We start from the raw sequence: 24,689 nt of genomic DNA on the forward strand, positions 1-24,689 counted from the left end.
ACCCCACAGCCACAGTGTACCTGCTGCAATACCTCCCTCGCACCAGCTCCTTTACCTCAGCTGCTCGTTAGCTCCATCTGAGACAAATGTGTCCAAGCGGCGCTGCACGAAAATGCGCCCGGGCGGCACCGCGATCACAGACTTATCTTTCACGAATGGAAAAGGTGAGCCTGCTCACTCTTGTGGGAATAGAAATGTTTTTGCAGTGTTACATAATTTAGAAGGAAGGAATGTGGTATTGAGATATGCTTACAGTGATAAGAAACCTCAGCAGGTGACCTCATAAAATGCAGACAACCAGACTCCTTAGAGCAATCAGGTAAAAATCACAATGTTAAGTCAAGCCAGATAAGGGGAGGAAACATTACCATCTCAAAAACAGGCCAGAAACTGAAGGCCAGGCATTGCCTGTGAAGCATCAGATAGATTGTGAACCTGGATTACCCACTCCAGTGGGGAAACAGGGGAGGGTCCTGTCATCAAAAAGTATATAAACTGTGTTTTGGAACTAGTAGGTGCGCTCTCCTGCTTGTGGGGCGCCCGCCATTGCAATCGAGAATAAATTACTAAGACAAAAAGAACCAATTAAGGAAACAGCAGTATTTTGGCCAAAATACGGGCCTGATAAAAATTCAGGCTTGAAATTTATGTGTAAACGATAAGATTCCTTTTTTTTGGAGGAGGAGCCAAGTTATGCTCCCTATAATCCTAATATTGCACTGGTGGCAGCAGCAGCCGCTCCAGGAAAGGAGACAGGGACTGCAATTAACACTGTCCCTAGAGAAGAGCGTACTCTAGGCTCTGGCAAGAATTAAAACAAGGTAGAAGAGGTACTGAGAATTTTGCCTTCCGGATACTAACAGTACTAACACTAACTGTGTATACTCTTAAGTGAACTTCCCCCCCCTCCTTACCAGCAGAGAGATTAGGAGTTTCCTAGGACCTAACTTATACTCGGGGGGGGGGGGGGGGGGGGGGGGGTGGAAATTATGTATATAAATATGTTGTTTACAGGGAAAGAAATGGGAATGATCAGGAGGAGAGCTGCTATACAAAAATGGGAAAAACTCATCCTCCAGGACCAGGGGTAATACCGGCAAGGCAGAAATAACCACTTGCTGATCCTGGCTGGAATAATCTTAGTGTGCAACACAGGAATCATATGAGAGACTTGGGGTCAGAATGAGAAAGTACTTGGGGATGAATCCTGAGGACCCGGTATCCCAAGGGCTCTTGAAAGTTCATTTTGTGATTGAAGCCTGGCAAGATACACAGAAAATGCTCCAGAAGGTGGGGGGGATGTAGTGAACAGTCACTGGGGGGCCCTCCTGTGGGAGGCCCTGAACGTGTGTGTCAAGAGGGGAGATGAGAAGGAAAAGCACAGAGTGAAACTAATGGTATTGACAGTGTAGCAAGTAGTCAGGCAGAGGGTTGGAGAAAGAGGAAGGAAATCTTCAGGGGGAGTCAGGGCCAGGATGGAAAAGAGAGGAAGAGAGATGAAGGAATGGCAGGCAAGGAAAGCTACCCGTGTTGCGGCCTGAATCTTAGCAGAGACAGGCTTTGATGGGATGTTTTAAGTGTGGGCAGGCTGGCCACTTCAGGTAGGAATATCCGGAGTGGAAGAAGGAGGAGAGAAGGAAAATCGGATGAGGGAGAAAGGTATGGAATTAAGTTGGCTAATGACTGAGACTGGTGAAAGTACAGGCTGGAGAAAGATAAGAAGTGTTAAAAAGGGTTATTGAAGGTGTTAAAGGTGGGATATGTAATGTTTGACAGAGCTGTTTTTTTGAATGAGTTGGGAAAGTTGAATGAGCAGGGAAAGAGGATGTAGGCATTATCTAAGTAACAGTCTAGAAGTTTTGGTATATTTGCTGTGGTGTTTGGTCAGGTTCCCAAGTATCGAGAAGGGGGGGGGATGGGGGGGGGCAGCCTGCTCCACCAGGGGCGTCTCCACAGGCCACAGGGGGCTTCGGCTCCGGCACCTGGAGCGCCTCCACCCCCTCCTTCTGTGCTGACTTTGGTGTCTGCGGGGAGGTTTCTCACTCCTCGCTCTCCCAGCTGCTGTTGAGCAGCAGGTTTTTGTTTGCTCGTTTGTTTTCGTGGATGTGCTCTCACAGAGGCACGGACTGTGTTGCTCATGGCTTGGCTCTGGGCAGCGGTGAGCCCCTCTGGGGCCGGATGAAATTGTCCCTTATCTGCTACGGGGAGGTTTCTGGATTCTCCACGTGGGGGGCTGCCACTGCAGCCCCCCCCCAAACCTTGCCATCAAACCCAATACACTGGGGCAGCTAGGTCATTACCGGCCTGTAAAGTATCAGGGATTAAATTAACTAATGAAACCCTAAAAAGTGATGGGGGTAGATGGGGGCTGGGATAACAGTGCCACCTTTGGGGGATACCAAGCTGAGACTAGGGGATAAAATGATCTCTAGGCAATTATTGTATGTACCCAAGGCAGGGACTAACTTGTTGGGAAGGGATTTGATGATGAAATTGGGCATTCAAATAGTAAATTGTTAGACTGGAATAACAGTGGTATTAATGGAGTGCTCTCGGGCCCTGAGAGCAAAGATATATTCACCTCTGACTGGAAAGACTCTGAAGTGGGGGCGGAAGCAACAATACATATGGACAGTTTTACCTCAGGGGTTTACAGGGCCACCGATTAATTTGGGCAAAGTTCTAGAACAGATTTTGGAGCAATTCCAACCTCCCAAGGAGGAATTTCTGTTACAAAATGTGGATGATCGTTTATTGTCAGGACAGGAGAAAACAGTTGTGAAGGAAGCTACTAACAAGCTATTCAACTTTCTGGGAAAGCAGGGCTTGGGAGTATTGAAAAATAAATTACAATATGTAGAAAGAGAAGTCAGGTATTTAAGGCACCTAATGTCTGAGGGAAAACGGAGAATAAATCGAGAGAGGATTCAGGGAATTGTTGAAAACTAAGAAAGAACTAAAAAGTTTTAAGAGAGATTTCTTTAAGGAATCAGGAGCCATGAAGTCTGAGGGAAAATGGATACTCCCTGATGGGAGAGAAATGCTGAATAAAGCACCAATGAGGCAAATATGACCGCACTAGGCACCTGCAGAGACAACAGAAAAAGCACACCCTGAGGCACCTCACAGCCACAGCGTACCTGCTGCAATACCTCCCTCGCACCAGCTCCTTTACCTCAGCTGCAGGTTAGCTCGATCTGAGACAAATGTTCCCCGGGCGGCGCCGCACGAAAAGCGACCCGGGCGGCGCTGCGATCACAGACTTATCTTTCACGAATGGAAAAGGTGAGCCTGCTCACTCTCTAGGTAATACTGCGCTTATGCAGTCAAGGAACCGTACCCCCACCATTTCCCAAACACAAGGTAGCCAGCAACCCCTCCTAAACATACCTCTAGGACGTCAATTCCAAGCACTTAACATCTAGAAGGCTGCAAGGTCTAAAGACTCCACAGCCAGCCAAACCACAGGCAAAAGCTCCAGAAATACAACAAACCGCCCCCAACCCTGGAAAAGACTACACCTTACCTGCCTCCTGCTGCTCTTTTCAGATACATGCTTGCACAGGGAGCTTCCATGAGCCAGTTCTCCTAAACCCTGCTCCATCACTTCACCACCACAGCTGGAACTTGGATAATATTTGACATACAGGCCAAGACTCACAGGAAGCCCCAATCAAGCTGTCAAAATCCTAAGGGACCTAGAGCACACAAGCTAACACTACCACCCTATCCGGAAACACGCTCTAACAATTACTCACCTGAAGAAGAGCTGCATGCAATAAAGGCACCTGCTCCTACTATATAGATTGCTTTCCTCCAACAGATCCTTCGAACCCTTACCTCAAAGAGATGTGCATTTCCAAGTAGAGACCGGTACGCATCAGTCCATAGACTCCAACCCACCCAAAGAACCCTGCAACTGACAGAAGGAAAAACAAAGCACTTACCCCTAAGAGCAGCCCAGGCAGAAGGAGCTCCCTCATGCCTTGCCTGGGGCCCATATACCATTTGGCCCCGCCCAGCACCCAAACCCAAGCACCTGGGAAAGGGGAGGGGCAAAAAACAACAAAGTAGACAGAGCAGGACAAGCAGCAGCTGTGGTTTTCTTTTTTATTTTTCCATCTGGTTTTCAGCTCAACACCTTGCAGAGTGCAGACAAGAGAACTGGGGTGTTTCTAGAAGCAACAATCCCCAGGCTTTTGCTTCAGCTTTGAATATTTAGAGGACAATATGACAAAGCAAGTAACTGACTATGCAAGTAACTTGCATAGGAAGAAAAATCTAGGAGCACCACAGATGACACGCCAAAAAAGAAAAACCAATTCCATGAAATAACATCACTCACAGGAAAAATCACACACTTGAGTAGGCTATCTGAAAACAACAGAACAACAGAAGTGACTCCATAGTTCATTTTATCATTTTATCATTTTAAAACAGCAGTCCACTTGCCTCTGTACCTGGAAATCAGATCCAAGCTCAAAAGGAGTAGACAGCATCACCCATGCCACCTGGCAACACAAGAGGACAAAATGACCACTGTGCTTGCAAGCAACCACCTGCCACACCGCTCCTCTGGCCCAAACAGCCTCACCTCAGACCCTCAGAGGGAAACACCTGAACGTCTTTCCCTTCGCTTCCGATAAGGGATGACCTCGCTCACAACACTCTCACCTTCCCTCACTGCTCCGTGACATGGGGATTTCCCTGTCCAAGACTGCACTAGGCACCTGCAAAGACAAGAGAAAAGCACACCCTGAGGTGAAGGGAATGACGACACGGACTCCAAGATAGTCGAGAAATGGAGACCTTTAATTGCCCCGATGCCAGATCTTACATAGTTCTTCTGGGCCCCTACACGCGCTGCACATGGCTGGCAAACACAGTTACAGGCTTCTGATTGGTGTATTCCTTTTGATCACGCATAGCCCGCTATAGGCCCATCCGAGCCTAACAACTCCTTCTTACTGGTTCCCACTGTCTCTTATTCTAGCCTGGTTACCACTCTATGCCCCTGAGTAACCTTCTTCTTAACCCTTCGTGCATCACCATATCAATCAGCTCCAGTTTGTCACCGAACGCGTCACTCATAATTCCCCCTTTCTTTGTTTCTACAAGCCAAATTGTGTGCCACAAACAATTAATCATTTTTTGCAATCGTTGCAGCAGGCATGGTGTAACTATTATAATTGCAACAAACGCGATAAACAAAATAATCATTATCTTTTCCTTTCTCAAGTACTTAAATTTGTTGCAACAGGACTACAGCATCAAGCAAGGAAAGGACAGCTGAACCACATTAAGGGTTTCTTTTTTAAGCTCCAAAGCAGTTAATCAAGGAACTGACTAGCTCTATGCATAGTTAGGTTTTAAAGTGTGCTAAAAGAACTTGAACTCTTTCATTAAGACTGTGCTTGAACAACGCACAGATTAACCCCCCAGAAAGCCAAATATTCCAACTCTATACATAAGAGGTTTTTTTTTAAAAAAAGTTCTACACACTCTCAAAGAGATTTTGAAATTGATTTAAATACTTTACCTTGCAGCTCTGCTATGGCACAAGACAGCACGTGAAATTTAAGGCTAGTTTTTGGGTGCATACATGTAAAAGCTGGCCTTAAAACAAGAGCTGTTGTATTTACTTAATTCTGAGTCTGTAGTGTGAATTCACATTAAAGTAGAGCTGCCACAGCAATCAACAGAATCACAGACTTCCTTCACCTGAATGAGCCCATCTTCTGTGAATCCAGTCATACCAGTTTTAAACAACCTATCTAAAGCAGTATATCTTAGACTTTGACTTTCTCTGCAACTGTTTCAGAACAAATTAATATCCGCAAAAACTAGAGAAGAACCATCAACTGGTCATATCACGCAAATCTGATGCACAAACCCACTACCTTTAAAACCTTCTCCCCCTCAACAATTTCTTCAGTGTAAATCAGAGCTGTTACTTGAAAACAGAGCTCTCTAGTCCCATCTGCACACATCTCTCTATTTTAATGGGAAGAAAGATAGCAAATCAAATTCTGCTCATTTACTAGTTTAACAGACCTAATATTTTAATACCTCCTGGTACATTTTTCATTTGCTGAACTTTTGCATAATGTTTTAAAGAGGGGCTCAATGCACCCTGAATGCAGGACTTGTAGAGGCCACTGTGATTTACGCTTACTTGCTCAGTAAAGTTTATTGCTATAAGACAGTTATTTACGTGGGACTTACCTGAAACACAAATTTATGATATCAACAAAAAAAGTACACCACAGACTAACACTGCTTTTTAGATACTCTTCAATTTTAAAATTTTCAAACACGTTAACTTGTCTTATTTTGTTTAGGGCTGAGGCTGTTCAGCAAGGTCACATAATTTGAGACTGCTGAAATACTTCAGCAATCCTTTGGTCCCAGTAGCTGTAAAACAGCCAAGTAAAAAGAAACTTCCCTACTAAAAAAAGTGTGTGTGGGGAAAGGGGGGAGAGAATTGTCACCAGAAAAGTGTCTTTTAAACACTATCTGCTACACACCACAAGTCTTTGTTATAAAATACACCTTTTCATACAAAAGACATTGTTATAAATGACTGGGTCCCAAATAGGATTACAATCAGAGTTTACAATTTATTAAACGAATAGAGGCAAGCAAACAGCGCTGGGTGCGCCGGGAGTCTCTGCTCCACCGGGACGCACACCTGTTACGTAAGGCGGCTGGTTTTTATGCTCCTAGGCTAATACATATTCATTACTACTTCTAGAAGAGGCAGGGTTATTATAATTGGTTTCCCGAATCCGAAGTCCTCCCAGGTGCGCCTGCTTATCAGTCTCTGTTAGTTTCTCGGGGGCCGCTCGGACAGGGAGGCTCATATTCTTCCTCCTTATCTAGTGGTCTCTTGGCCGGCTGTCAGAAGTTACTGCATGTCCGTGCAAAGTCAGCAGTTTTTCTCTGAAGAAATCCCTTTGTTCTCTTCTCGCCTAAACCCAGGCCTCAATGTTAACCCTTCACACCCCTTAGTGGCACGAATTGCTGGACTATTCCTTACAATTCCTCCCTTTTTTTTTTAATATCATCAATTCGTGTCTCTTCTTCAACTTTTGTTAGTAGCAATTGGATTTCATCAGTCAGTTCTCGGGGTGTCCATTTCTTAAGCATCATTATCGACACATCACCTTTTCTCTCGCAAAGTCATCACAAATTGGGTGCTATTTATTATCCGCCGTATCAACAACATAAAGCAAGGTATCATACAAGGTATAAACAATAATGTCATTACACCACATAAAAATAAAAATAGCATTCTTTTAACCCATGGTCCACCGGGCAACCATGAAAAGAAATCCCAATCCATACCCTTCCAAGTTTGTACTGGGACGTGGGCTAGCTTTTTAATTTCTTTTGTTATCTGCTTAACTACTTTTCCATTATCATCAATTTGTAAACAACAATTAGAATCGTTCAGTTTTCCACACACTCCCCCTTCTTCTGCTAGTAAATAGTCTATGACCATTCTACGTTGAAAGATAGCATTCCTCATCTGAGTGGACTGATCAGCCAGAAGATCCAAGGCCGTCGCTGTTTGATTGGTTACAACTTCGAGGATAGCTTGCGACCTAATTATTCGGTTCAAATTATAAATAGGTTCTCGGGCTCCTGATACCAATTCATTTGGGTTCCAGGTAGCTGGCCCATAATGCTGTATGATTGGGCACTATCCCCGGATAAGGAAGTATCAATAGATCGTTTTAGTCTGTTCAGGTCATCATATAATCTTATTCCTAAATGATTTCCTTGTGTTTGTGACAATAAAAAGAACAAGGGTCTTATGTACCCCACATAGCATATTCCCGACCAGTTTCCGGGTAGCCTCTTCTAAGCATGTTTGCCACACACCCAATAATGTCCCTTTAGGGCCCACGTCCCGTTTGGAAAATGACCATCCCATCCATCTTTACCCTTTGGGGTGTGATAATACAGAGTGTCCTTGTTACCGAGTGGTCCTGTTACAATGTCTGCCCCGTTTGTACTCGTATATGCACGCTTCCAAGCTCCCACGTTGGGTTTCCACTTACAGTCACAATTCAGTTCTCTTTGGCGACCTGTCATATTATAAGCCTTTTTCGCCGTCCAATCTTGAGAGTGTGGGAAGCTCCTTCAATCATGGGGTTGGGCCCGCTTTCAGAGCTTGTGTTACCATTCAGCCCTTCAGGGTGATCCAGCTCCTGGAAAAACTAATCACAATTTTATTATGGGTTTAAAAGGTTCTCATGTTATTTTTCTCAGGACAACCTGATCTTAGCGCGGGAGAAGTCCGGTCGAGGCACTCTCACTCGGCGGTCAATACCCATAGGGGTTGCCTCCCTCGGTAGACCATACACGCCGCAGTGGAGGGTCCTACCCCGGTCTTGCCTTCTCCCTTTCCTCCCTTCAGCCTTGTCCTCTTTATCCAGTGCCCTTAATTCATGCAGAACCTCACTGCTGGGATATCAGTTCCTCTTTAGTCTCAGTTTCAGTTCCCCAGGAGTGGACTCAACCCTCCAGGCTTCGGTAGTTATTGGTCCTTTTATTCTGGATGCGTGGGTCCAACCCCTTCTTGCTGTTCTCACAGCTGTTTCAGTAGTAAGTAAAACAAGGTACAGTCCCTCCCATCGGGGGTTCAATGATTCTTCTCTCCAGGTTTTTATTAAGACCTTGTCTCCTGGTTGTATTTTATGAATAGCAAATCCTAAAGGTGGTGTCTGAGTCATCATCCCAATTTCTCTTATCTCCTGTAATCTCCTTCCAATGGTAATTATGTATTTCTGGATACTATGATCCTCAACTACATTGTTCCCTAGGGGCATCCCTTGAGAATAAGGCATACCATATAACATTTCATGTGATGATAATCCAGTCTCACTGTGTGGTTTAGTTCTTATGTTTAAAAGTGCCAATGGTAAGCATTTCGTCCAGGGCAGCTGTGTCTCGATCATTAACTTAGCCAATTGTTGTTTTATTGTTTGATTCATCCTTTCTACTTTCCCTGAGCTTTGTGGGTGCCACGGAGTGTGGTATTCCCACTGAATACCTTTCAAGGGGTACATCCTTCAAATCTTTGTGGCTGGCGTATGTTCGATTATTTCCACACAATTGTGTTCCAACGGTCCTTCTTCTGGAACGGTTCCTAGAAATACTGCTGGATATAACAGGTTAGTCGTTTTCAAGGTTATGTCATCTTGTTCAGTTAGGATTGCCTGATATTTCATCATCCGGCTGGGTGATAACCAGTGCCCCCCCCCTTTGTTCCAAAACGGTTGTTACCATATGTGGTCCAAAAACTTCAATACGTTTCCCCATTTGAAGGCAAATAATTTTCTACTATCTTTATCAAGAGGTATGCAAAAGAAGGCATCCTTTAAATCTATCACGGTAAACCATTTATATTTCTCTTTCACAGATGTTAACAATGTGTAAGGATTAGCTACTACTGGGTGAATATCCTTTGTTATTTCATTTATTGCTCTAAGATCTTGTACAGATCCATACTCGCCATTCGGCTTCTTTACTGGAAAAATTGGAGTATTGTATTCCGATTTACATTCTTCCAGAATCTGATATTTGAGAAATTTGTCAATAATTTTCACTATTCCCGTGCCTAGCTTCTATCTTAAGTGGATATTGTTTGATTCAAACAGGTTTGGCTCCTTCCTTTAATTCCACCTTTACCAGTTGTGCCAGTTTCGACTTCCCTGGTACATCTGTTTCCCGTACTGTTGCTATAACTGCATTTTCTACTTCTCTTGGAATATTAACAAAGGGTTTATCTTTGATCATTAGGATTTGGCCTACTTTGGACTCAGGTACCTTCATTATTAATTCTCCATCCTCAAAGGTTATTGTTGCATCTAATTTGGCTAATAGATCCCGTCCCAAGAGTGGCATCGGGCATTCTGGTACATACTAAAATTTATGGGTTAGTTCCTCACCCCCAAAACGCAAATCAAGGGGTCGTAAGAATGACCATTCTTCCTCTTTCCCTGTGGCTCCAATTATTGTAGTTGTCTTAGTTCCTAATCGTCCTTTTAAACTATTTAACACTGAATATGTTGCTCCTATTACATTTACAGCCTAATTAACACAGAGAAAGAAGCTCCCATAACCAACAAAAAATTCAAGCCTGTCTTCGTTTCCTAGCTTTATTTCAACTAGTGGACCTGCTAGGGTAGATGCCCCAGGTCCCCATCATTCCTGACTGTTGTTTGTCCTGCAGCCTAAGACAATTTCTTTCTGATATCAGGGGCTGATTGCCCTGGAAAGAGGTTAGCCAGTTGCCTCTCTCTTTTTTTTTTTTTTTTTTAAGCCAGGTCCATTTTTTTTTTTTCATTGCATTTCAAAGTTGGTCCAGAAATTCAAAAATTCCATAAATTCCATAGGGGTTTCTTTTGGACCTTGTTGGAACAGATTCTCAATTCCCAATAGCCAATTTAACCAGATTTTAGTATTTACATAATTTCCGGGGTGATTAGGGTCTCAGTGAGGGGGTCGGTCAGGGGAATGCAATCGTTGAAAGTTCCCTGAGCGGTCCCATTGGCAATCTGAGCTCACACAGGAACTCAGGTTGTTTCAAGAGTTAGCTGCTTTTCTGTTTCCACGACAACTCTCTCGGACCCATCATGGTCCCTCCGCCCCAGAGGGCTCACACCGTGATTTTGAGATCTCAGCCTCGGGTTGAGGCGGAACTATTAGCATTCCTACATCCTCTTTCCCTGCTCATTCAGCATCAAACAGCTCTGTTAAATACTACATGCCACACAACCTTTAACACCTTCAACAATCCTTTTAACACTTCCTTTATCTTTCTCCAGCCCGTACTTTTCTAATGCCAACACCAAAGGCTCAGTCAGGGGCCAACTTAATTCCAAACCTTTTCCCTCCAACATGCTGAAACAACATATCACTATACAACATTTCATCCTATTTTCCTTCTCTCCTCAAAAACATTAATTGCAAGACACTGTTATAGTCGATTGATCCATAAAGTGGCCATTTAGTTTATATAGTGGCCACCATTGATTGCAATACTTAGTGAAAGTCCTCTTGCTTTCTGTGCCCCCATTTCTAACAATATCCTTCCAATGTGCCAATATGCACCCAAGGACGTCTTTTTTTTTTTTTTTTTTTGGATTTTCCCCTTTTCCTTGATTTCCCATTCCCTTTTATTTATTTATATTAGTTACTGTACCTTGTTTCAATTTCCACACAAACCTTTTTATTGCAGGTTTTTACTATCTTTCCTAATCTTCTTCCCAAATGTCCCAATTCTCTGGGATTAAACTCTTCTTTCCACATACAAACTTTACTATTTCAGATTATTAATGAGCCCCATTCCAATCATAAATCCGCAGGACTTCGGAAAAACACCTGAAGCACTCAGCCTTCTGTCTTCTAGACAAACAATAACACCTTTTCCACAAAATTTACATTTCAATAAGACCGAATTTCAAGCCAAATGCTAATTTTTCTCATGCACTTTGTTAGTAAGCCTACACAAAACAAGGAATCACTCCTGTGTATCCGTCAAGATGGGGGTTTAAAAAGGTATTGAGGCCTAAATAAATTCGCTCTCCCCCTTCTTACCAAATTCCCAGGGCTCAGGCCCGAACCACCAAAGTGGCTCTCCGTTCTACCACTTTGATAATCAGTCAGCCCCCCACCCCCGATACTTGGGAAACTGACCGAACACCACCGCGAATATACCCAAACTTCTAAACTGTTACTTAGATAATGCTCCCACCTTCCTCCTTGACACAGTCAAAACATTTAAGAACAAAACAGGATTACAAGATGCACCACCGGGGGTGGATTGTTAGGATATAGAGGTGGTAGGTTATCCAATGACTCCCATTCATCATCTTTTTCTTTTTCCTTTTTTTTTTTATTTTTTATTTTTTTGTTCTCTTCTTCGTCAAACTTCTCGTCTGCTTTTAGTGTAAATATTGAGGCTGGAAAAGGACGTGAGATCCTGATCCATAATCCTGCATAATCACTTTCCTCCTGGCTAAAAGGTTCCTTTGAATTAACATGTATATTTAAGGCCTGGCAAACCCAGTCTTCAAAGGATCCGAAAACGGGCCAAAAGACATGTGGTCTTAAAGGCTCCTTTGGCCATTCTGTCATACAATACTGAACCATTTTTAATTTACTTTTTCCCTTTTCTGGGGCCCCTATCGTTCCAATTTCTAATCATTATCCCTAATGGACTTTCTGGTGGTATGTCTGGTAATTTGCTCCCTTTTCTCTGGTCCCGGGTCTTCAATTTTGTCTGACCCATCTAGGAATTTTACTGTGGCAATTCCTACAGCCCTTGGTTGCCTTAGTGAGAGTGTCTTGCAGGGGGTTTAGGACCTATCACCCACCCACGAATCCTATAGGAATCGCTTCGGTCCTTCACCGGCCAAGTCCCTCGCGGGAGATTGGAACCGCGGTTAGAAGACCTCCACAATCGCTTCGGAACTACGTTCCGTCTCAGTCACACTCTCACACACACAGGCAACCGAAACCCACCCAACCGAACGGTATACGCCTTAAATACTTACGACTCCGTCGTCTTCGTTCGGATCTTCGCGCGCAGAATTACGGGCAAAATATAGTGCTGCAGCCGGCAAAGGGAGCTCATAAAAAAATCTAAATCTTTGCTTGCCCTTATTCAGGTTCAAGATGGCATTAGCCCTGACCTGACTCGAACAGGAGCCACCAAATGGTGGGGGCGCCCCTCCTAGATCAAGTCAGAATTCAGGAACCAAGACCATCCCGGACGAGCCCCCAATTGTTATAAATGACTGGGTCCCAAATAGGATTACAATCAGAGTTTACAATTTATTAAACGAATAGAGGCAAGCAAACAGCGCTGGGTGCGCCGGGAGTCTCTGCTCCACCGGGACGCACACCTGTTACGTAAGGCGGCTGGTTTTTATGCTCCTAGGCTAATACATATTCATTACTACTTCTAGAAGAGGCAGGGTTATTATAATTGGTTTCCCAAATCCGAAGTCCTCCCAGGTGCGCCTGCTTATCAGTCTCTGTTAGTTTCTCGGGGGCCGCTCGGACAGGGAGGCTCATATTCTTCCTCCTTATCTAGTGGTCTCTTGGCCGGCTGTCAGAAGTTACTGCATGTCCGTGCAAAGTCAGCAGTTTTTCTCTGAAGAAATCCCTTTGTTCTCTTCTCGCCTAAACCCAGGCCTCAATGTTAACCCTTCACACCCCTTAGTGGCACGAATTGCTGGACTATTCCTTACAACATCTTGCAAAACCATTTGATTGCCCCACGATGCTGAACGTTTGTGTGAGCTTCTCTTCTTTTCTAAATATTATTCAGCCCAGGCACTTTCAGCCTGAGTGGCTTTGTCTCACATACATGGAACAGCTTGGCCACGATTATCACGAGGCCACTGTCCAGCAAGATAGGGAGCAGCAAGTGTGTCCAACAAGGAAGTCCGGCGAATAATACTGGAAGGGCTTGATGAAGGTGGTCTTAACTTGTCAGCTCTGCAGCCCGGTGAGCCATGGCTCTTCCTCTCCAGTGAGCTCCTGCCTTGCTCCGGGGACTGCCACTGGTGCTGGACCCTGCCCGCCGCCGTGGTGCTGCCCTCTGGCAGCAGGGAGGAGCAAGGTGAGGGCCCGCAGCCCAGCAGCGTTTGTATCCCCCACTTGATGCTGCCTCCCACACTTTCTCCCCCCTTGTTCCCAAGTCTTTACAAGAAACACAGCTGAGACCATCGAGGGGACCCCTTGCTTTTGCAAAAACTTCGATAGTAGCTTTATCTTAAACGGGTCATATTTTACACCCCTTTTTATTAATAATTGCGTTAATAATTTTACTATTGCCTCTTCTGCTGAGATATTGGCTCCCATCATGAATGCCCAGCCACTCACCTGTCCTTCAGGCCATGTCCCAGGGTTGAAGCTGCAGTCCAGCTGCAAGCTTGATTCATTCGGCTGGGTTCCCTCCGGATGCCCATACAGCATCTCTCTACCCCTTATCACGACGGGGTTACCATTTGAAGGGAATGACGACACGGACTCCAAGATAGTTGGAAATGGAGACCCTTTATTGTCCCGATGCCAGATCTTACATAGTTCTTCTGGGCCCCTACACGCGCTGCACATGGCTGGCAAACATAGTTACAGGCTTCTGATTGGTGCATTCCTTTTGATCACGCATAGCCCGCTATAGGCCCATCCGAGCCTAACAACTCCTTCTTACTGGTTCCCACTGTCTCTTATTCTAGCCTGGTTACCACTCTATGCCCCTGAGTAACCTTCTTCTTAACCCTTCGTGCATCACCATATCAATCAGCTCCAGTTTGTCACCGAACGCGTCACCCATACTGAGGCACCTCACAGCCACAGCGTACCTGCGGCAATACCTCTCTCTTCCCAGCTCCTTTACTTCAGCTGCTCACTGTTATGAACAGACTCGCATACGAAGTCGGTCTGTTAATAAATGTTATTAATCACAGAATTTATTAATTAATTAAGTAAGCAAGCAGAAGCAAAACAGCGCTGGGCGGCCGGGGAGTTCCGACTCCGCAGCGGCGCACAATTTTCCTTCTCCGGGGGTGCTGTTTTATAGTATCCGAGTTCCAGCTTGTCCGGGCTTGTTGAACCAGCTGCGGCTATGCAGTCCAAAGGGGGGGGGGGGGCTGCTTCCTCTCTTTGGTGCTCACGCGTTGTGCTAATGTTTGGGTGGGGGGGAGTGAAGTAGCAGACAGGATGTCTTGCGATGGGGTATTTCACAGAGTCTTTGTACCTGTTCAAGGATGTTTACCCAACACCCCCCCTTCTTGTTATCTGCCTAATAAGCCTCCCCTTCATTGAGGCAACATTGTGCAACCTTATCTCCCTCGCAGATTCCCAAATTCCTTACAGATAGTTAGCAAATCCCCCCCTCCCCAACTTTGTCATCATATATCAAGGTTCTATTATGATCAGGAAGCTCTGTCCCAACCTCGTGTAAAATACTATCTATTTTATAACCATCTTATCCCTTTTCTTTTTTTTTTTTTTTTTTTTTTATTTCTTTATACAATGAACAAATACATCTTACCCATTACAATCCCTCCTTTTTCTTTTAGGCTACTTATTTTGTTCATTAAATTCTTCCAAAGCTTTTTTACACATCATCAAGGTTTCAGTATCTTCTTCCTGATCTACAGTTTCATACTTAGCACGTATAAGCATCACATGTGCAGCCTCCAGTCGACTTTTTACAATAGCAATTACCCGGTTAAAGATACATGGGCCAAAAGTCAACACAAATATTAGCAACAATAATGGTCCAGCAATAGTAGATAACAATGTTGTAAGCCAAGGTGAGTAATTAAACCAAGATTCATACCAACTCTGGCGAGCTTCGTGTTCCCTTTTTCGTTTCTCTAATCCTTCTCGGAGTTTTGTCATAGTGTCCCTTACTACTCCTGTATGGTCAGCATATACGCAACACTCTTCTCGCAGGGCTGCGCAAAGTCCTCCTTGTTGTAAGAATATCAAGTCCAGTCCTCTGCGATTTTGGAGCACTACTTCAGATAATGACCTGACTGACTTTTCTAGGGCCGTTATCGATTGCTCTATGCGAGCCAAGTCCTCATCCACAGCAACTCGTAAAGAGGTAAATTCTTGACTTTGTTTAACTAGGGATGCAATCCCCGTTCCAGCTCCCGCGGCCCCTAAAATCATTAAAGTGGCTAGGGTAACAGCTGTTACCGGTTCCCTCCTTTTTAGATTAAATTGTGGTATTGTGTGTTGCATGTATATATACTCTTCAGAATGGTACAGAATTCTTGGTATAATTACTACCTGTACACAGAAGTCGCGGGACGAATTAAACAATTTTAAAGACAGACACGGAGTTACCCCTAAAGACGAACATACCCATCGAGTATTATTAGCCGGAATCAACCAATTAGAGGGTTGTTTTCTATCTTCTGTAATACTGCATAAATCTCTTTTCCCTCTTGGGACTGTTCCTATACACCTACCTTTCCCTGTCACCTGTGTTAGAGTGATCCCGATTTCCTGCCCCCAGTTACATGTGCTGGGGTTTGATTCATTCGAGTATTCGAGTGCACCCATATCCCCTATTGCCTCGTAATATGGAGGCTGGGCACTGACACATAACCAGCATTTTTTTGTAATTTCCGCGTTTGTTTGATTAAGGAGTTGATAGCTGGCTTCAATAATTTTCCACATTCTACTTAAGGAAGAATCATCCCTATTTCTTCCTATCGCAGTGGGAGTAGGAGTGGGAATGGACGTCATTTTATTATTACCAGGCCGCGTGGGGGTCAATTTAGTTGTCGTGGGGCGAGACGTCCCTTTGTTTTCCAAATGTGAGAGGGGGCCTACCTTTCGAGGTGTTTTAGGCGGTTCTTCCTTCTTTATTAAAATTATTTCCCCTCTATCAGCTCCTTTCTCATAATACCTTATTCCCCAAGTCCTTCCAAGGATCCACCCCAGATCCATCGGATTAGTTACGTTAACCCACAAAAACGCGCAATTCCCTTTTTGTACGGTCCCTGTTCCACGGTGATAGACTGCCTCAACCGTGTTCCGATTACTGCAACCCTGAGGCCCAAATTGGACAGTTAAATATTTATCTTTTCCCCCGCCTGGATTCCATGCTGTGGCTATAGTTTCGCAACCCCAATAAGCGCAGTAATACTGTGCTGGGGAATTACAGTAGCTTTTCCCTGGGTTAGAAGCTGGGCATAAGTAGAAATCTGACTGATTGTTACATAGCTCCAAAGTCGTTGTGAGGTTGCAGAGATCAGTCTTAAAGCTGGGAGCCCCTGGCGTAACAATCTGCTGTACGACCGTAGTATCGAAAAGTCTTATCAAGCTCCACAAGAAAGGCTGATGCGGGTGGTGTTGACCAGCGGTGGGTGGCATGACCATCGCGAATAACCCCAAGCACCACAGGGGGTAGTGAAGGTCCATTCCCACTTGTTTTACCACTCTGCCTCGCCCGTCAGATGAGGTGCTACCACCTACGGGGTTATGATTCTTCTCGGCAGCAGTAGTATTCTTCAGGGACCATGGAGCCTCCACCCCTTCCCAGTAATGCCTACCGAGTTCGTCGCAGAGTCAGCTTTAAGTCCTCAGAGCCGGAAGTCACTTCCCACCTGTCGTTCTGTATTGGCCCTTTAACTCGGCTGGCGTGCGTCCATCCCCGTTCAGCAGTCCGGACAGCAGTCTCTGTAGTTAGCAAAACAATATAGGGACCTTCCCAACGTGGGGTCAATGCAGTTTCTTTCCAAGTTTTAATCAAGACCTGGTCCTCAGGCTGTATATTGTGTATTGCCATATCCAGAGGAGGGCGTTGTATAACCAGACCCCTTTTCTGCAATTCCCTCCTTCTGTTCCCTAACTGTACTAAATAAGACTTCAAACTCTCATCTTGAATGTGGGGGTGATCGACGGGTATCTCTAAGTCATAGGGCATCCCATATAGCATTTCAAATGGTGACAACCCCAGATCAGTTCGGGGTTTCGTACGCAGGTTTAGCAAAGCAAGAGGTAAGCATTTTATCCATGAGGTTTTAGTTTCTATCATCAATTTAGTAAGTTGTTTCTTAATTTCCCCATTCATTCGTTCTACTTTTCCCGAGCTCTCAGGGTGCCAAGGAGTGTGGTATTCCCACTTGATTCCTAAGTTTCTCATAATTTCTTGTATAACCTTTGACACAAAGTGAGGCCCTCTATCAGAATCTATCATTTCAATAACTCCGTATCAAGGGATTATGTTCTCCAGTAAAATTTTTACTACTGTTTGTGCCGTTGCCCTTGCCGTAGGGAATGCCTCGACAAAGTTAGTCAAATGATCTACTATCACGAGCAAATATTTATATCTCCCTACTCTGGGGAGTTCCGTAAAGTCCAATTGAATTTTTGCGAAGGGTCGATGGGCCAATTCCCTTCCTCCCATACTCCTTTTCCTTATGTTTTTGGCATTTACCCTTCGGCAAGTTATACATCCATTAACTATTGTCTTTGCTATATCATATATTCCAATACACATATACTTGTATGCAAATTGGTCCACTAGGGCCTGTACTCCCCAGTGGGATTGATCATGGTATCTCCGTAGCACCCTCACAGCTACTGATTTAGGCAATACCTCTCTCCCATCAGGTAGCAACCATCTCCCTTCCTTATTTTCCTTAATTCCCATTTGTATCATTTTCCCTTTTTCTTGCACAGTAAAACACAACAAGGGGGAGAAGAAAGTCCCTCCTATCAAAGACATTTGCAAGCCATGTTTGAAACAATTTTTGTAAGGAGGGCTCTCTTCCTTTGAACAATTACATTCTACTCCATCCATCCCCCAATTCTTCCAACACCCATAACAAGGTTCCCTCTTTAAATCCTCTCCACAAGTTGGGCAATCCGCCCTTTTTGTTATTACATAGTTAGTCATGAGGGCTACCCGCTTTGCCTCTTGATCAGCAAGATTGTTTCCCCTTATTTGCGGGGTCAGTCCACACTGGTGACCTTTTACATGTACCACCGCTATCTCTTTTGGCTCCCTAATCGCTTGTAAAACCCTAACAATCAATTCTTGATGAACTAGTCCTTTCCCCTGGGAGTTTATAAGTCCCCTCTCTTCCCAAATTTTTCCAAAGGTGTGTATTACCCCATAAACATATTTTGAATCCGTATAGATGGTTCCGCTTCTATCTTTCAATAATTTCAAAGCCCTTAACATTGCATATAATTCACAAGCCTGAGCTGACCAACTCAGACTGAGGGGTCCTGATTCTATGACTCTAAATGTTTTCCCATCTATCAGGGCATACCCCGATTTTCTTTTCCCTTCTATTACCGTAGAGGATCCATCCACATATATCTGTTCCCCATGAGTCAATTCGGTATCTTCTAAGTCCGGTCTTAATCTCGTATGTTCTTCGATGTTGCTGAGACAATCATGTTCTAGATGGCCATTTGTTTCTCCGTAGAGAAATTGCGCAGGGTTTTGTACTGGCGCAGTTTCTAGAGTCAATCTTGGGGAAGAGATCAATATCCCCTCGTATCTCAACAGCCTTGCGTCGGTGATCCATTTGTCTGCTTTTTGCTGCAACACTCCGCAAATGTTGTGGGGAGATATTACTCTAATTTCTCCTCCAAAGGTAATCTTTTGTGCCTCCTCAACCAATAAGGCCGCTGCTGCAATTGCTTGTAAACAGTTTGGCCAGCCTCTAGTGACTGGATCTAGCAATTTTGACAAATAGGCCACAGGCTTTTTACATCCTGCCCATTCTTGTGCCAGTACTCCATACGCAGTTCCTTCTGTAGTATTAACAAACAGGAAAAAGGGCTTCTTTAATTCGGGAAAGCTTAAAACCGGTGGATTCACGAGTTCTTCTTTTAGGAGCATCAGTCGTTCCTCATCCTCTTTTGTCCATTTAAGATGGCCCTCGTTACTCAATTTGTTGTATAAAAATTTTACCTTCCCGCTGTAATCCTCTATCCACTGTCTGCAGTACCCTGTCAATCCTAGCAACTGCCTGATTTGTTTTTTCGTCTCTGGTGCCCTGAGTTCTAAAATACCTCTAACTCTTTCAGGGTCTAATTTCTTTGTTCCTTTGCTTAATAAATGGCCTAAATACTTTACTTCTTCCTCCACGAATTGTAATTTTGCTTTTGAAACCTTTAGTCCCCGTGAGCCCAAAAAATTCAGCAAGTTTATACTTGCCTGTCGTACGATTTTCTCATCTTTCCCCGCTATTAATAAGTCATCTACATATTGGATCATTTTGGTCCCTGGCATTCTATCGTAATCCTCTAGAATTTGCTCCAGGGCCTGGCCAAACAAGTTTGGAGATTCTGTAAACCCCTGAGGTAACACTGTCCACCTTAGTTGCTGTTTCCTGTGAGTGTCGGGATCCTCCCATTCAAAGGCAAAATAATTCCTACTGTCCTCATCAAGAGGACAGGCCCAGAAAGCATCCTTTAAATCTATTACACTGTACCACTTGTCCTCTGGGCTTAATTCGCTCAATAAGGTATGTGGGTTTGCTACCACGGGGAATCTGGTTATAGTTCTCTTATTAATTTCTCTCAAATCATGTACCAATCGGTATTTACCATCCTTTCTTTTAACTGGTAATATAGGGGTGTTGAAAGGAGACATACAGGGTTCTAACAACCCCTGTTGTAATAATCGTTGTATGTCTTCCTTCAGACCCTTTCTACCCTCTTCAGACAAGGGGTATTGTTTTATCCTGATTGGTACTTCTGGCTCTTTGATAGTTACCTTAAATGGTTTAATGTTTAACCTTCCAACGCTCTCCGAGGTATACCAAACCTCGGGGTCTATCTCTTTCTCATCCTCTACCAGAAGAAGACACAGCTTTATTTCCAGTTTCTTTTCTACTACCTCTAGTCCTATGCCTAATTCTATTATCAAATCTCTACCTAATAAGTTATATTCGGCTTCTGGCACAAGAAGCAGATGCCCCGTACCCTTTTTTGATCCCAATTCAATCGGTACCTCTTTTATAACGGGGACCCCAAAAGGCTCCCCTTTTGCTCCTATTACCTGTATTCTATCCTTTGAAGTTCTACATCCTAAAGGTAATGTCTGGACAGTTGATCTTTCAGCTCCCGTGTCTATGAGGAATTCGATTTCCTCGCACTGGGGGCCCACTCGTAACTTTATCAAGGGCTCACTGTTCCTTTGGGTCCCCAGCAAATAGAGCCCCTGACACCCCTATTCATTTCTAAACATTTTCTCATCCTCTTTCCTCTGTCGGCACTCCCTTTTCATGTGACCCTTCTTATTACAGTAAAAACAGGTCACATCTCTTCTTTCCTGGGCACCCTTTTTCTCTTTCCTATTCCTTCTAGTAAACCCTTCATTCCTCCATCTTTGTTCATTGCCAGCCCTTCTGGATCCTTCTCGCACCGCTGCCACCATCATTCGCACTTGCTTCTTTTCCTTCTCATCTTCCCTACGAACATACACCTTTTGTGCTTCCCTTAATAATTCGTCCAGACCTCTATCTTGCCAATCCTCTATTTTTTCCAATTTCTTTCTGATATCTATCCAAGACTTAGCCACAAACTGTGTCTTAAGTAATGCTTCCCCTAACGGGGTACCTGGGTCTAACCCACTGTATAATTGCAGACTTTTACGAAGTCTCTCCAACCATTCTGTTGGAGTTTCATCCTTTTTCTGTTGTTCACTGAATGCTTTATTTATATTCTGTCCTCTGGGCACAGATTCTCTGATTCCTTGTATTATGATTGTTCTTAGATCCTGCATGTGGCCCCTGTGTATTGGATCCTGGTTATTCCAGTTAGGTGTCTGCATTGGCCACTTAATATCAGCAGCAGGACCTTGCTGATGTTGCTGGTCCCAAATTCGCATACCTGCTCTCCTTATCATTCCTCTCTCTTCTGATGTAAATAATATTCCCAAAATAGATTGTAATTCTTCCCAAGTATAAATGTTTGGCCCTAAAAACTGATCTACCTGTTCGGCTACTCCTAACGGGTCTTCTAAGAGACTTCCCATCTCCTTTTTAAAGTCTCTAACATCCCCTGAATTAATGGGGACGGCTACATATCCCATCCCTGGTTGAGGTCCCCCCATTGCAATCTCCCGCAAGGGGTACAACCCTTCTTTAGCGCGACGAGTCTGGCTTCTAGTTACTGGCCCTCGTCTCCCTTGGACCGAGGCACTGTCATCCGAATCCTCAGATTCGGCAGCAGAGGGTGCTGTTGGCAAAGAGGGCACGTAGGGAGGTGGCGCAACTGGGACTTCCAAATCTCTCTTCTTTCCCTTCCCTCCTTTTTCTTTTAGAGGGTATAACTGGGTCCCAGTTTCAAAATTTATCCATAAATGTGCGTATTCGCTTTCCTCTAAACTAAATGGTTCCTTTGAATTAACATAAATATTTAGAGCCTGACATATCCAATCCTCAAAGGAACCGAAAAGGGGCCAAAACACACTGTCCCCCTTTATGGGCTTATTACCCCAGATCTCTACACAATAATGAATCATTTTTACTTTACTTTTTTCCCCGCCTAGAAGGGGAATTACTCCAATTCTTAATCATTAGCCCCAGCGGGCTATCCGGGGGAATAGGAGGAATATTCCTACCGCTATTTCCCCCACCCATGGGACCAGAAGGCTTACTTTTCTTCTGTCCCATCTTCCGGAGTTCCTTCACTCACACACACACACACTTCCCCCTTTTCGTGGCCCAGTCCCTCGCGGGATGTGGGAACCGCACTACCGAGGGGTCCGCACTCGCTTCAGCCGCGATTGGCCGTCTCAGAAGCCGTACTCCGGGATTCCCCACCCTTACCGAACGGATCACCGGCCTATACTTACCCACCCCGTGGGTCTTCGTTCGGTCTTCGTGCACAAAGATTGCTAAGGGTTTGCCGGCTTTATTTGCTTCTGCTTAATTTTTGAGGTTCGTCGGTGAAGGCCTGAATGAGACTTCCTGCTTCGAGGGCCGCCAAAATCGGCGGGGCGCCACCCCCAAAGGGGAGTCCTCAATCAAATTGCCTATCCGAGTCACGGCACCAAATTGTTATGAACAGACTCGCATACGAAGTCGGTCTGTTAATAAATGTTATTAATCACAGAATTTATTAATTAAGTAAGCAAGCAAGCAGAAGCAAAACAGCGCTGGGCGGCCAGGGAGTTCCGACTCCGCAGCGGCGCACAATTTTCCTTCTCCGGGGGTGCTGTTTTATAGTATCCGAGTTCCAGCTTGTCCGGGCTTGTTGAACCAGCTGCGGCTATGCAGTCCAAAGGGGGGGGGGGCTGCTTCCTCTCTTTGGTGCTCACGCGTTGTGCTAATGTTTGGGTGGGGGGGAGTGAAGTAGCAGACAGGATGTCTTGCGATGGGGTATTTCACAGAGTCTTTGTACCTGTTCAAGGATGTTTACCCAACACCCCCCCTTCTTGTTATCTGCCTAATAAGCCTCCCCTTCATTGAGGCAACATTGTGCAACCTTATCTCCCTCGCAGATTCCCAAATTCCTTACAGATAGTTAGCAAATCCCCCCCCTCCCCAACTTTGTCATCATATATCAAGGTTCTATTATGATCAGGAAGCTCTGTCCCAACCTCGTGTAAAATACTATCTATTTTATAACCATCTTATCCCTTTTCTTTTTTTTTTTTTTTTTTATTTCTTTATACAATGAACAAATACATCTTACCCATTACACTCACCAGCTCTAACTGAGATTCTTCACTCACGGCGCCACAGCAAACTCTGCCTGGGCCGCACAACACACACTACACAAGCTACATTGTTTAAGACACACCACAGCTGGAACATTCCTGCCCAACAATGTCGCATCCCACTTCAGGAAGGATGCCGCACGCTCCTAGAAACCAAACCTACCAATCCTGAACAGCTCCCCTGCCAGACAACTCCCCACCTCCTCTTGCCAACCACACTCAGCACACAATTTGCCCTTCAAAAAAAAAGTAAGAACATACACACAAAAACAACTGAGCTCCACAAATGCCAAAAAGCCATGCACACACAACAGCCCCAGCAGGGGTAATCACAGACTTACCCTTTACAGATGAAAAGGTAACTCTGGTATGACCCTGCTCAGTCTCTTGGTAATACTGCGCCTGTGGTCAAGCCTCTTGCAGTGTGTAAACAAGCTCTTTTTAGTCCTCTGGAGAGTTACACAAGAGGTTTGATACATCTCGAGATTAAAATAACCCCAAAACAGAAGCGTAGACCACCGTCCCAAAAACGAGCGAGCTGGCAACCTCTGCTAAATAGCCCTCTATTAAGTGAATTCCAAGCACTTGCAATCTAGAAATCCAGAGACTCTGACCCACCTAAAGAACCCTGCAACTGACAGAAGGAAAAACAAAGCACTTACCCCTAAGAGCAGCCCAGGCAGAAGGAGCTCCCTCATGCCTTGCCTGGGGCCCATATACCATTTGGCCCCGCCCAGCACCCAAACCCAAGCACCTGGGAAAGGGGAGGGGCAAGAAACAACAAAGTAGACAGAGCAGGACAAGCAGCAGCTGTGTTTTTTTTTTTTCTTTCATCTGGATTTTAGCTCAACACCATGCAGAGTGCAGACAAGAGAACTGGGGTGTTTCTAGAAGCAGCAATGCCCATGCTTTTGCTTCAACTTTGAATATTGAAAGCTTCTCTCCTCTACAACCCCTTTCTCACGAACCAGGCAGCATTCAAGTGACCTGCTTTGCTCCTATTCTGAAGACTATCACAGTCCACCTTGCCTGTGGCACCTGAGAAACAGAAGAGAAAGCAACCACAGCAGCAATAGCCACAGCACCCTTAGGTCAGTTACTCTCATCCCCTCCTTTACCTCAGCAGCTTACCTACCCCACAGAGCAGATGCTTCCATCTGTTCTCTTTAGCCACTTACAGCACCTCGAAAAGGCAAACTGGAATTTTACTCTATTTGATGTCGTAAAATAACTGCAGTGACAACCGCACCCCAAAAGCAACTGCTACATCTCTTCATCGCCCACCAGAGTCACTCCAGAGGCAGCTCGGGCCATGACATCCTGTATCGCACACTGCGTTTCCGCCTGAACAAAGAAAAACACAGAAGATAAACATTCAGCTGCCACCATTAGCACCCATCCCTCAACAACAGAAGTGACTCCATAGTTCATTTTATCATTTCAAAACAGCAGT

General features: G+C 44.7%; 1 protein-coding gene across 50 annotated transcripts in view; it reads right to left on the reverse strand.

Moving 5' to 3' along the window:
• LOC310902897 (uncharacterized protein) overlaps positions 1-24,689 on the reverse strand; it is a 38,417-nt gene that overhangs the window by 2,517 nt on the left and 11,211 nt on the right. For 26 of the 50 annotated variants that reach the window (XR_014587062.1, XR_014587063.1, XR_014587087.1 and 23 more), the window contains 3 exons: positions 4,838-24,580; positions 4,595-4,730; positions 56-4,511 (listed from right to left, as the gene is read on the reverse strand). Coding sequence is in view for 1 of the 50 variants with exons in the window: in XM_083845123.1 (XP_083701249.1) it covers positions 4,453-4,499 (47 nt within the window). In the remaining 49 variants the exon portion in view is untranslated. Of the gene's footprint in view, positions 1-55; positions 4,572-4,594; positions 4,731-4,837; positions 24,581-24,689 lie in introns of those variants that run through there. The other 24 variants (XR_014587078.1, XR_014587083.1, XR_014587084.1 and 21 more) reach the window with 19 other exon arrangements.

This window comes from Anser anser, assembly GCF_964211835.1.
Source record: "Anser anser genome assembly, chromosome: 7".
Lineage (NCBI taxonomy): Eukaryota > Metazoa > Chordata > Aves > Anseriformes > Anatidae > Anser > Anser anser.